At 37.7% G+C, this 12,743-nt stretch overlaps 1 protein-coding gene across 1 annotated transcript in view; it reads right to left on the bottom strand.

Moving 5' to 3' along the window:
* LOC139127376 (flavin-containing monooxygenase 2-like) overlaps nt 1-9,714 on the bottom strand; it is a 10,099-nt gene extending 385 nt beyond the window's left edge. The window contains exons 1-7 of the mRNA XM_070693289.1: nt 9,558-9,714; nt 7,753-8,202; nt 7,408-7,463; nt 6,283-6,459; nt 1,941-2,160; nt 1,187-1,422; nt 1-875 (exon numbers count right to left, since the gene is read on the bottom strand). The exon at nt 1-875 is cut by the window's left edge and continues 385 nt beyond it. Coding sequence (XP_070549390.1) covers nt 696-875; nt 1,187-1,422; nt 1,941-2,160; nt 6,283-6,459; nt 7,408-7,463; nt 7,753-8,202; nt 9,558-9,675 — 1,437 coding nt within the window. The 5' untranslated portion in view covers nt 9,676-9,714 and the 3' untranslated portion in view covers nt 1-695. The remainder of the gene's footprint in view (nt 876-1,186; nt 1,423-1,940; nt 2,161-6,282; nt 6,460-7,407; nt 7,464-7,752; nt 8,203-9,557) is intronic.
* Between the last annotated feature and the right edge of the window lie 3,029 nt (nt 9,715-12,743).

The following is a 12,743-nucleotide window of genomic DNA, read 5'->3' as shown; positions in this document are numbered from 1 at the left end:
ATGTTGGTTTTATCGGTGTATTTTTCCGTCCGTCTATCATGTGTCTCGTCTTAATGCTATTTTGTCGAAGTATGCTTTATCAAACTATACATATCATGTGGAATCTAATCACGAATATCGCATAAATCATAAAGAAATTGAAAATACCAGATATCCAGTCTTTGAGGAAGAATCATTGTCTTAATTGTGATATAATTGATACGCTATATAAAATTTTTCGCAAAGTTAAGTTTGAAATAAGTAAGGTCGAGTTGGAGAAATGCCATGTGGAATTACCACAACAAATTCAAAACGAATCTTATCGTGAATAAATATGAAACAATATGTTCGCATAGTGTGCCTCTGACATGTTTCTGCTATGCTTCTCTGCCATGATTGCACGCACTGGCCATATTAATAGATTCAGTAAGACAATGGCCCCCTGATAGTGATGCTTGATAACGTAACAAGAAAAATTGATAACACAAAAATAAAAGTCAGTAATTTATCGACCCTCCAAATTCATACCTTACATCGGTATAATCACTGTCGTGAAATTAGCTGTTTTCTAGATATCTAACTTCTAGACAGACACATAAATGCAAATAGAACAATGGTTCAATGCCGTTAGTAGGCGAACCGATAATGCTTTCAGTTTTTATCTTACTTTCAAGAAGGAAACCCCTTCAAGATAAATTTTGTGTTTTCTGCCGCATTCAATATTCTATCCCTGGCACCAGGCCATGCACCATGTCCTTGCAATCGATACCAGTACGGTACCAAGGGACCATACTCGTGCGCCATGGCCAGTTTTGGATCCGACAGGAGAAGGCGCCAAATGAAGGTCTCACACCAATCATCTCGGCTATTTCTTCAACTAATGGCGGGCCTGGAACCTTTTATGAGTGGGAAAGAGGAAATGTGATTGACTGGAGGTTATACCACTATTCTTCATTACTGACGCTTATGCGTGCCCCTGGGGAGGAATACTTTTCATAGTGAAAGTTTACCGCGGAAACGTTTGATCAAAAGAGTAAATCTTTGTTTTACGAAACTAGCGCATTTTAAGAACTATCAAAATCATACATCATGCGTTTCCATTATCATGATTATATCAGGATTTGATTTTTTTCCTTTTTCCAAAAAAATATTGGTCGTCTAATTTTAATGCCGTTTATAAAATGTTTATTCATCGGATTGAACCTACTTGATATTGTTTGTTCTTCTCATATTTTGTCTTCTGATCAATATCCATCTTCATTATAGCTTTTTCTGGCAGTATAATATTCCCGGCAAAGACTCGGCTAGCTAGGCGGGCCTGTAGTTCGGCCAAGGGCCAGTGAGACCCGTAAGGAGTACAAATACTTATCAGCGCCAACCTCTCGGGATGATCCAGACGCAACGGGAAGACGTACTTGTACACCTCAGCTTTGCCTGATTCGTCTGCAAAAGAAAATTTACCAATCATTATGACATGCATCAGAAAAAATGTTTTTTTTTTTTGTTATTTTTATTTCGTGAGAATTACCTCATTATGTCTTTCTCCACCATGCACATTTAAGAAACTTTGTATAATCGTACGAACGGCAAATATTTAGGCGATGATAATGCATATTATCGTTACTTTTTAGCAAAATCATCTTCATTCTACACTGCGAAAATAATTCCTCCAGTAAGCTTATTTTGTAATTACCGTCTTGAAAGTGGCGAAGACGCCAAAGGTCAGAGAAGGCAATGTTAATATCGACATTTTCTGCCACACATCAGACTACCAGTCTATCAGCTGATTTATTTCTTTATATATTTGCATCATTGATTATGTATTTATTTAGAGAGGCTACAAAGCTAAACGTCATTTTAGAGACCAAGAAGTTAATATTTTATCCTTTGTTCTAAAATACACTTGCACTGACACAAAAGCAATTGTAAACAGTACGGTTGTACTCCGTATCATACGTTACCATAGAGCCATGAGTCGTCGATAATCGGTATGTTAAAGCCATATCCTGTTGCAAAGATAACTGCATCAACGTTCTCAAGAGTAGTGCCATCTTTGAAAATGACGTCATTTTTCTGAAACTCCTTGATGTCAACCATTGGTTTAATCTGTCCTTGGGCAAACCTATCGTGCATGTCATCACAAATCATTAAACGCTTCCATGCTGGGTATATCTCTTTGGCCTGAACATAGAAGTTGTATATAGACATACGAAATGCCATATTTTAGTGAGTGCATTAAAGGATACCATGTGCTTAAATGATAAGCTATCAGCAATCCTGGACTGTAATACAGCGTTTTTTTTAAATGGTGCAAGTCGAGTATTGCTAATGCTGTTCGTCTCTCATCTAAAACCTTTGGCTTTAGTGTTAGAGTAAATAGACGAAAATGACGTGTTTAAGTGAGCAAGTTATCGGCTTGGAATGTGCAATTTGGTTTTATTTTTAGCTCACATGTTCGCACACATGAGCTAATGTTGTAGCAATGTGTGTCGGTCTGTGTGTCTGTCTGTCTATCTGTTTACACGATAACTCAAAAACACGAACGAAATCAAGTCAGATTTGATAGGGTTAGAATAAATAGTGTTACAGTAAATAGACGAAAATGACGTGTTGAAGTGAGCAAGTTACCCGCTTGGAATGTACAATTTGGTTTAATTTTTAATGCTTGACACCTTTGCCCCGAATGAACTCAACAAAAAGGACTGGTAACTTTCCTTTATAAGCTAGGCAGTCCCTCCGATTTTTGCATCTCATTTAGCACTCAGCTGGCGACTCTCTTCCCTTGATTCCATTAGTTTTCGATCAAAACCAGGACCACAAGTGTTCCGAGCACTTTAGCTGTAAGTAATTTTTATTCTCTTCAACTCCCCTCAAAAAGTTTTACTTTGGCTAAGGAAGCATTTTGATGTTTTCACATACTACTACTCTTTTTAACCCATTTCCATCGTCCTTTTATTCCAATGTTCTGTATTTTTTATCGTTGCCGACTGTGTTTTTATTCATTTTAGATTCCTGAAGAAGGTTCCTTTGTAGGACCGAAACGTTGAATAATGATTTTATCTGCCACTTGAAACCAGAGTCTTGCCTTCCTATCAAACTCATAGATTTGATAGACAGGTACCATACGCCAATTGCAAGAAGTAATTGATTTTTGGCTCGTGTTACCTTCATATTTATGAAATTATGACGTATCATTTTTTCATATAAAGGTTAGCTATGGAGACAGTAATGACAGTGTCGACAAATATCAAGAAATACTGCACAAAATTTCGTGAAACTTTTCACTGACGACGATCTCAGAACGTTATGATTATACTATTAGTGTCATGTCAATTATTACATATGTGCCACAGTTTACACGCATCGAAGCGCGCGTGTACTACGGTATTTGCACTGCAGTGCAATACCAAAAACATTATGCCATTCCTTTATGTTAATGAGTATTTACCATCTTTGATCCGGAACTATTTTTGTTTGTAAACACAGAAAATGTCGTCTACTAGATTCCATTTCACTTTGGTTCAATGCTAGTTATAGTAAAATGCATGACATTACCGATAAAAAACTACGACGAGGAGACGGACATATGTGCACACGTCTATGGGGCGCATAGACGCAGAGCGGACTGGACCTCATGTGACTGTAGTGAGCGAAAATCAGCAAGACAAGATCCTAGGCCGTACAATAAATCGACAAGAAAACACACAACATTCCAGCAATTTACAGTAAACGTTGTGAACAACGTACATAACTGGACACAGGATGGGCCAAACAAGGATCAAAATACTAAACGGCCTTTTTAAAGACCAACACAAACTCAAAAGGGAGAGTTACCATATCAATACTGTGCCATGCCTCGACACTAAAAATGTGCACTAAAATTACTCATAAAATTACAAAATAAATAGAAGGGGTCAACATTATATGAGGGCACAGAAATAGAGAGACAAAATAAACACATTACGCCGACAAAAATGTCGCATTACAAGAGCACAAACCAAAATGAAATCAATACACATAGCAGCCTCACATTCATCTGAATTTCACCTTCCAAAACACAGGATAAAATACATTGTATGTATAAGGCATGTGATCAAGAACACTATCAGAAAACGGTGAGATACCAATCAAACCGTTAGATAAAGGAAGATGAATGAAATTCTACACCTAATAAGGAAGCGTCAAAAATAACTCGTCAACCACCGACTTCATACAAAGATTACAACAGGCCACTTATAAACCCAGAATCAATTCCTGCATTTTGACAGAAATTCACAACATTAAACATGTTGACGATCACATATATATTTCTCTCAATTTAGTAAACACAATACGAACACGACCTTGAACAAGTAAAACAAAATGAGATATCCCAGCTTCCAGAATGAAAGAACAAACTTCCAGTGGGACAACATAGGAATACATACAATCTGCAAATATACCACACAATTTATCCACTGGAGTTGAACTTGAGGCAATTGATGAAGAAAGTCTGGCAAACTTCCAAAATATAGCGTCAAAGAATCGTAGTGTCTGACACAGTCTCTCCACTCTGGAGTACAGACTGCACTGACACGCAGATTACAGCCGCTATGTCTCTCCGTGCATAATCGGCTCTATAGACAAGACAGTGAAACAAAACTACACACTACTATACATTAAACGCAAATCACTAATATATGAACGATATGTGGAGTTGCTTTCCCTTTACTAAAATTGCATGTACTTATTATGGTGTGAAGATGATTTTTATTATCCGGAAGAACAGTTTGTTTGCCAGCGAAGCAAAAACATTGAAAACGGGCGACGTCCGTTTCTAGCTCCGTGGATACACAGTGGCCGCCTTACCACAGCGGCCTTCATACATCAAAACACACGTAACTGTGCGCGCAACGGAGCCAATTGAACAGTTAACATTTTTAGATGTATGACGTTTCTGTCAGTAGTTTTTTCACCGGACATCCCCTGTTTACAATAGAAAGTCACTTTTGCATGGTGCTTGTGTGTCCTACATAACAGTGTGTCCTTGATAACAGCGAGCGCATGTATGCCACGGTTAACACTGAAATTTGATCGCTCGACAAGTTACGTTTGCCGTATCTTGCTCTTAAATTTCCCGTAAAAATCTTCGAACTGTTATTTGTATCGATCATTGCTAAAAAGGTGAAAAACTCAAAAGCGTTCTATGTTCAAAGTTCTCTTCGTTTGGCTATCTGTGGCATGTTGCTACGTATGTGTGCGTGTGAGCGATTGCAAGCCGAGATCGAGCCCGCCGACGTTTCTCTTACGTCATCCTTGATAAACAAGTAAACAATAGTTTAGCCAATCAAAATAAAGGGTGTGGTGGCATTGACACATGAAGAGTGAAAGCTGATTCGATGCCTCATTACAGTGATGCCGATGTTATATAACTCCGCAGAGTCGCCCTGAAGCTTGATAAACAAGTAGTACGATTCACGTCGATTTACTCGATAAATGATGCAGATAAAAGATAGAACATATGTAAAAATAACAGAACCCCATGGGGTTCTGTCATATTATCCGCTGAGTTGCATATTTTTTAATAACCTTTTGTAATTAGTGATGTCACTCCGAATTTGATATACTTGCTACACATATATTTATATCTGATAGATATCTGATTGTTCTGTGAACCATAGTACTATGTAATAAACCCGTTGTACACCACGTGACACATTCAGTTCACATCTGGTAATAAGATGTTTCAGGTAGCACAGATTCACAAGAAAAACCTTACTGTCACTCAGATAGTTATATTTGATGATCATCATATCTGGCGAAATTTCAGAATAGCGTATATGTTGTCTTATAAGAAGAAATATGTTAATATGCTATGGACTTGTCAAATGCTGTACACAGGTATATAATACGGTAGCAGGTAATTGACAAGGTCAATATAACAGCTTCTGTATTACTTCAGTTGAAAACTCGTCTTTTTATAATTATATTTTTCTTTTGCTCCAATTCACTCAGGTAAACCAATTGATAATGCAGTCTTGTCGACTTGAAAGTTCTATCACCACTCTACTTTCTTATCTCGACAAAGTTTCAACCGGAGTTATGTAATGCACAAGCGTTGAATTTAGTTAATAATGATGATAATCATGTCGAATAGACCGACTTTGTCTTATTGCAGACTTATTTATTGAAAACTAAAATGTGAGTTTTTAACGGTAAATTTGGCTTCCCATCTGTATTATATCGGCCAGAAGCTACGTGGAATGTTGTAATTGCGTTCACTGAGTCTACAGAAGTCTAGTCATAAATGCATTAACAACTAACCTGTAAACCATATATTTGATGGTCATTCATTCTGTTTTTACACAGGCTCTCCAACAATGCCATTTGCCTTGCTGGCGATCTGAGCAAGTGGCGAGTAAAGACGGCGGTGTCCAGGGGGCGACATTCCGGACAAATACGAGGGACAATCCAAGTGCCATGTCGCATGCTAAGATATACCTGAGCAGTAAATAAAAATGAAATTTTAATGAGCTCGGCAATTCCATTACACCCAAAATAACACATGTTATATAATGTCAAGTAGATTTGAAGTGTTCACAAAGTCGGAAATGGATAATAAACAGTCTAAAAGAGACGAAAAGCCGGCGACATCTGCATCGTGTGTATTCTTTCCTAAACAAAGATAATACCCTTATTTGAAGCTTACTTGCACGAGCTCGTATTTGCCTTTGATTGGAACTTAATACGGCTAAGCTTCATTTTCATCACTGGAAAAAGCTTTAGTAGTAAAGCTAATCTCTTAAAATATTGGAGCTAACGCATTACCAGCACGCCCCCACTTAGTCGCTTAGCACTAGACAGAACGAGAATGAGAGAAAGCATGGTTTAGCCTTTCTAGTACATTCTTTCTGCTATTCCCTTGTTCGGATGCTTTTGAAAGCCATCGTACAATATAACATGTTTTCCAAATACCAGATATGCTTACACAAATAATAACATTCAACCATTTAACTTTCAAACTAATCATGTCACACAACACACTCAAACTAAAAATCATTCCTGTTAAGATCCATCCAGCTCACTGTTTTTTCCAGCTTTTTCCATCTGGGAGGCGCTTCAGATATTTTAAATCAAGAACAAGCCGTTTTAAAAACAGTTTTTTTCCAAGGGCTGTTAAACTTTGTTGATCCAGTAATTTTAATGTGATGTTTTAGTGTACAGTTTTTGGGAGCAGCATTCCGCAGTAATATTATTGGTTTTAATTTGTTTCTATCTATATTTGTTGCAATTTTGGTGTTTTTAGTATATTGTGTGCTGTATAGCGGGATAGTGTGCGTGTATTTGTTGAACAACACCATGTCACAATCCTTATCGACTCGATTTGGTAATAATAATAATAATAATAATAATAATAATAATAATAATAATAACCGTCCAAAGTATTACCTCAGAGCCATTTCTGGCAAGTTCAGCTGAGATTTCCCCGCCTGTTGCTGAACCACCTTTGGGTCATTTAAATAAACAATAATATGTTGTTAATATCCCTGTTACATCTAGAACGGAACTTTGGAAAAGTCCGTATTGCGTTGATTATCCCATCGTACCAAGATAAAATATAATTGATTTTGCTTTCACCTCTTTTCATTTTTGTCATTGTCAACATGACTCTACTGTGTGTTGGTTTGTTTACTTTATGTATTGAAATTCGAAGTGTATACAAAACATTTAAATATAATCCCGATGATCATATTTCAACCTCTCCGATTAGGCTGTATTGTCGGACTGGCTCACCGACAACTATAATCTTCTTTCCCTTGAATATACTGGCTTCTCGGTACTCGTTAGCGTGGAGTTTGGTCCCAACGAAGTTGTCCTGGCCAGGATATTTAGGTGTGTTCGCCACGTTGAAAGTGCTGGTGCAAATCATGACGTAATCAAACTCTTCAGTTGAAAGGTTGCCATCCTTGTCCTTGATCTGTAACTTCCAATACTTGCCATTGTTGTTGCGCTGTACGTCGATTACGTCTGTGTTGAACCGAATGTGCTTCTCGAGATCGAAATGTGTTGCATAGTTCTTGATATGACGAAGAACTAATCGGTGACCAATAAAGGGCGGATATTCCTTCGGGAATGGGAAATCCGAAAATGACATAAATTCCTTGCTTGTGTTGGTTACGACAGAATCATAGATGGCACTTCCTTGTCCGTGACGTAGCTCGTTAGTGTAATTCCATACTCCGCCTGATTGAAAGAAAGACAACCAATTCCGAAGACAATGTGTGACGAATAAAACCAATGTATACAGTCTGGGATTTTATCAAATATTGTAAATTTTGACATCTACCTGACCTCTGGTATGACCTCGGTCAAGGCTTTTGCTAAACAACAAGCGCTAACAATGTGGCGGCCAATGTAAAACCGCAACCTGGCAAATAGCCTGTATCTGTTGATTTCTATCGTAGAATTAATGAAACCTTTTTTTATAATATTTCGGATTTGTGTTTCGCATTTTGCAACAGTACAGCAAGAATATGGCTAAAAAGGGATGATGTACAGAATTCCGTACGCAAAACAAGGACGCTAAGTAATTCGGCACAGACTAATTACTAGATTTAAAAATAAAATCAATGTTGCCTTTTCGAAGTAGCCTTAGTAAATTCCCGACTGCCTATTGTTTGAGTCAGATGAAGAACAGTGAAGGCAAGTAATCAGGTTATATGTCAAAATTGTCAGAAAGAAGCGAGGGGAATCCCAACATTCCTAACTCTTAGCCCCTAAATACTATAAGGCACTTTTTTAAAAAATTAACCTTTAACCTTATGTGAGCAGTCATGGTCATTCTATGCTTTAAGTTTCAACGAAATTTAACTTTGAATGGTCCAGACGTAGTTCGTATACTAGTACGTAACTAGTACCGCAGGGAGACATTCAAACACAGTGTAAGTTAAAACGTCTTAAAGCTTACTCCCACGAGAACTGTTTTAGTTTTAATTCAAAGGTATGTGTTACTAAACTAGATCATATCGGTTCAGGTGTATAATATCAAAGCTTGTGCCGTCTTAAGTTATTAACCCTAAACTCAGAGATACTTTTTTCTAAATTGGTATAAAATTTCAATAGCTGCTATTGTAGTACGATTTGACGCCCCATTAAAGCTCGCGGAAAAATTAAGTCAACGCACCGGTGCTGTCTGAACCGTTCAGCTGTACTCATATCTTTGCATGTCATAGGGACGGAGATTTGACCTCCAACAACTGTGTTTGTCCTTTATACGCCCATTTGTAAAGAATCGCGACAGCCTTACAAGTGGACACATGCGACCTTTCCACACCCTTTTTGGGTACAGGTCGTAATGAAAAACAACATCAGCGAAATCCTCAACAGGTCATAGTGTCAAAAAGCTGTTTCATTAAATTGATAATACGCACGTCTTTGCCAAATTAGCAAACCTTGTGGTTCTTACGTGATCGCATTTTACATTGATCGAGAGACAGAGAGAGCGAACGCTATTAGTTTAAGGACATTGTATGACCTTTGAAGGAAATCCTGGAAGTGTTTTACCAATATTTAACACTCCACATTCGTTGCTCACTTACCCAGTTTGTCGTGTCTCTCGAAACAAAATGGCTCAAGTCCTTCCTCAAGACAACTCTTGATTGATGTCAAACCTGCGACTCCGGCGCCGACAATTGCTACTCTCTTTTCGGCCGCCATACTGATTCGCTTATACACTATAGGGAGTCTTGACCCGTGAACCCTCAAGAATTATGCAAACTACCACAAGAGTTAGTCATGTCTGTTGCGCGCTGGTAGCATAAGGGTATCAATAAATCTTAGGGTGTAGTGAAGGTATAGACGAGCCAATATTGGATGATTAAATGGTATACATGGTACTTGCACTAGTCTTCGCTTAACTTCATTCCTTTACTGTGGAATACAAATGAACCGGAATCAAGCCAATTACCGAATAAGTTCACGGATAATACTGAGACTTTGATCGACAATTACCAACGAGGCACTCGTGTAGCTGCAATGACTCCATTGATGGTAAAGTGTAAACACTGCCAATGACAGCTACAGTGATAGCATAAACCGATTTATGACATGTCATTGAAAAAATTTATACAATAAGGCATATGAAAAATACAGCTTACAATACTGAAAAATTGCTGTCATAGGTTTCCCTAAATTCAATGGGCATTGTGTGATTGAACGGTCTGACTCTTGATGCTTTTGCACAAATATGCAGAAGACAGCACAAAGAAGCTCTTTATTTGGGTAATACACATAATCTGCTAAGATTCACCTCTCATGTTCACTCATGCTGTACCTGATTGTTTGTTTGTTTTGAGATTTGCCGTTCAACGGACCACCCCTATTACAAGTTTACGGCACTGTTAGTTCACGCACAGAGTAACATATAGACAGAGTAGCAACACTTGCATGCCTTTTGTTCCATGGTCGTCTCGGTAGACTATTGGCTTTTCATATTAAAATGAGCTCCAAAGGTGTTAAACTTTTTGGAGGCTTTGTTTGTGGTTGATGATTACACGAGATTATGCGAAAAATACGACGAGATGGCATCGTACTGCCAGTCGCGTAGCAACCATAGTTACTTTGTGAGCTCTCAGACCAGAAACACTGCTTCACGCCAATCAAAACATAACACGGCAGCAGTTTCATAAACATGTCCTTCCTTGACGCACGTGTAAAAGAGGGTACGACTGACCGTAAAACATTGAGTAAAACCAGACAGTATCGATAAAAGACTTTCAAATTTGGTTCAAACACACTCATTATATATTCATGAAAATATGAGAGGAATTTTTAAAACGGTAAAACTCGTTTTCCTGAAGCTCAAAACACTCCCGTTTTCGCCAGCACGTCAATTCTGCTCAGCACCACACGACAACAACAACACAAACTTTGCCGAACATACTTTCGCTTAACAATTGGCGAAAATCCGAAAACTACCGAAGGATTCATGGTCGGCACTCTTCGGAAAAGAGAGGCGAGAGCAACCTGAGGCGAGGCGAACATGGATGGGTTACGTAACCGCTTCACGCCTTAAACAATACCCGTTGCCACTCTATCTATCTTTCTCTATGGTTCACGTTATTCATTCATTCATTCATTCATTTCCATAATTACAAGAACTGTATCGAAACTGCATCGAAATCTATTGTTTCAAATTACATAGGCTACTATTTCATGAGTAATGAAGACCCCACGTTATAAAACTGAAGTTGTATTTACCTCAAAAAAGAAAATACAGGGGAAAATGTCTCAGTCAGTAAATTAACAAATAGATAATTCAATGAATCCATTATGTGAGGAATTTATTCTTCTTAGAGAGAAGAATGAATGTGAATGGAAGCTAGAAGATAGCTAATGCAAAGCTAATGAGTGTATAGCTCTTGATGAGTGGCAACTGAGAATTTAATTATTATCTCAATTATACGAGGACTGGGGATAAGATGAGGAAAAAACAATTATTAATGATAAAATACAAGATTTAAGGGTTCGCTTAAATTGATAGCTATGGTAAATTGTTCAGAAATTTGGCTTCGTGGTAATAAATGAAAACTGGCCTAAAGTGACCGCAGTGTTCTTTTTTGGTATAATCAAGTGGGAACTGCCAGATTTGGTAAAGTACTGGTGATTGTGTAAGAAAGAAAATCTGAGAAATTGCGAAATTTGCCATAACGATCATATACAGTATAGTGAAGTGCAGTGCAGTGCAGTGAAGTACAGTACAGTACAGTACAGTACAGTACAGTACAGTACAGTACAGTACAGTACAGTACAATGCACTAGTGGTGATGCAGTCAGATGTGTTTGGCTATAAGTTTGAAAACGTGCCAGATATTTAGAACTATATGTCTTGGATCGGACGATAGTAAGGGACATTAAATTTCTTTTAAACGGATTAATTACGTCCTGTTGTTGCTGAAAATGCTGCAGGTACTTCTGATTGTAACCTGAAGACTCGGTGACAAATTTGACCCAATCCGTCCTTTGGCCTTTGATCAACAGTTGATGATATGTAAGTAAAAGTTAGCTTCATTCCGTCTACACATTTCAAAATGTGACTGATCGACTATGTTAGCAGGTGATGAGGATGCTTTCATGCAATTGTTCATGTTGAAAAAATTTAACAGATTTAGCATGGATTTTGTATAACTTTTTCGTAAAAATTGAAGATTTTTAATAAGGGCACAAAATGCCTGATATAAAATCACAATTATATGAAGGAGGAGGGAGTGAGATATGTTACACACGATTTCCTGCTTATAATAAAACACGTTCCCAAAACCAGGTGATCTTTTCTTTGACATAAATGTGGTAGGTGTTTCCTTACACTACCGCTGTAATAATGAGCATCTGCGAATTTTGTTGTTTCCAATACTGAAAATATGTACAAACAGGTGTCAAAATGATTGTATGGAAGTTTCTGTCCTAGTAACGAGCAATTAAAGTGCTATAGATTCGCTTCACTCTTAAACCTATAATAAGGGTTCACCATTCTTTTTGATGATACAGTGCTCCTCATGTTGTCATGGAGAATCTTTCTTGATGTAAAATGATTGGAGAAGTAATTAGGAGACAAACAATTGTAATACAAAGTAGATGAAAGAAACGCATCGTCTCCTAAAAATGTAAATTTCACGAGGACAATTGTCCGTCCTTGTTGTAACTAAACCTATCAAGGTATGATAATTAAACCACTTTGAGAATCACTATCGTATCACAGATCAGTCTACATGTCTATATTTACCTCT

This window comes from Ptychodera flava, unplaced genomic scaffold (genome assembly GCF_041260155.1).
Source record: "Ptychodera flava strain L36383 unplaced genomic scaffold, AS_Pfla_20210202 Scaffold_31__1_contigs__length_3010019_pilon, whole genome shotgun sequence".
Classification (NCBI taxonomy): Eukaryota; Metazoa; Hemichordata; class Enteropneusta; family Ptychoderidae; genus Ptychodera; species Ptychodera flava.
Note: the sequence above shows the minus strand (reverse complement) of the source record. Positions and strands in the feature narration are given on the sequence as shown.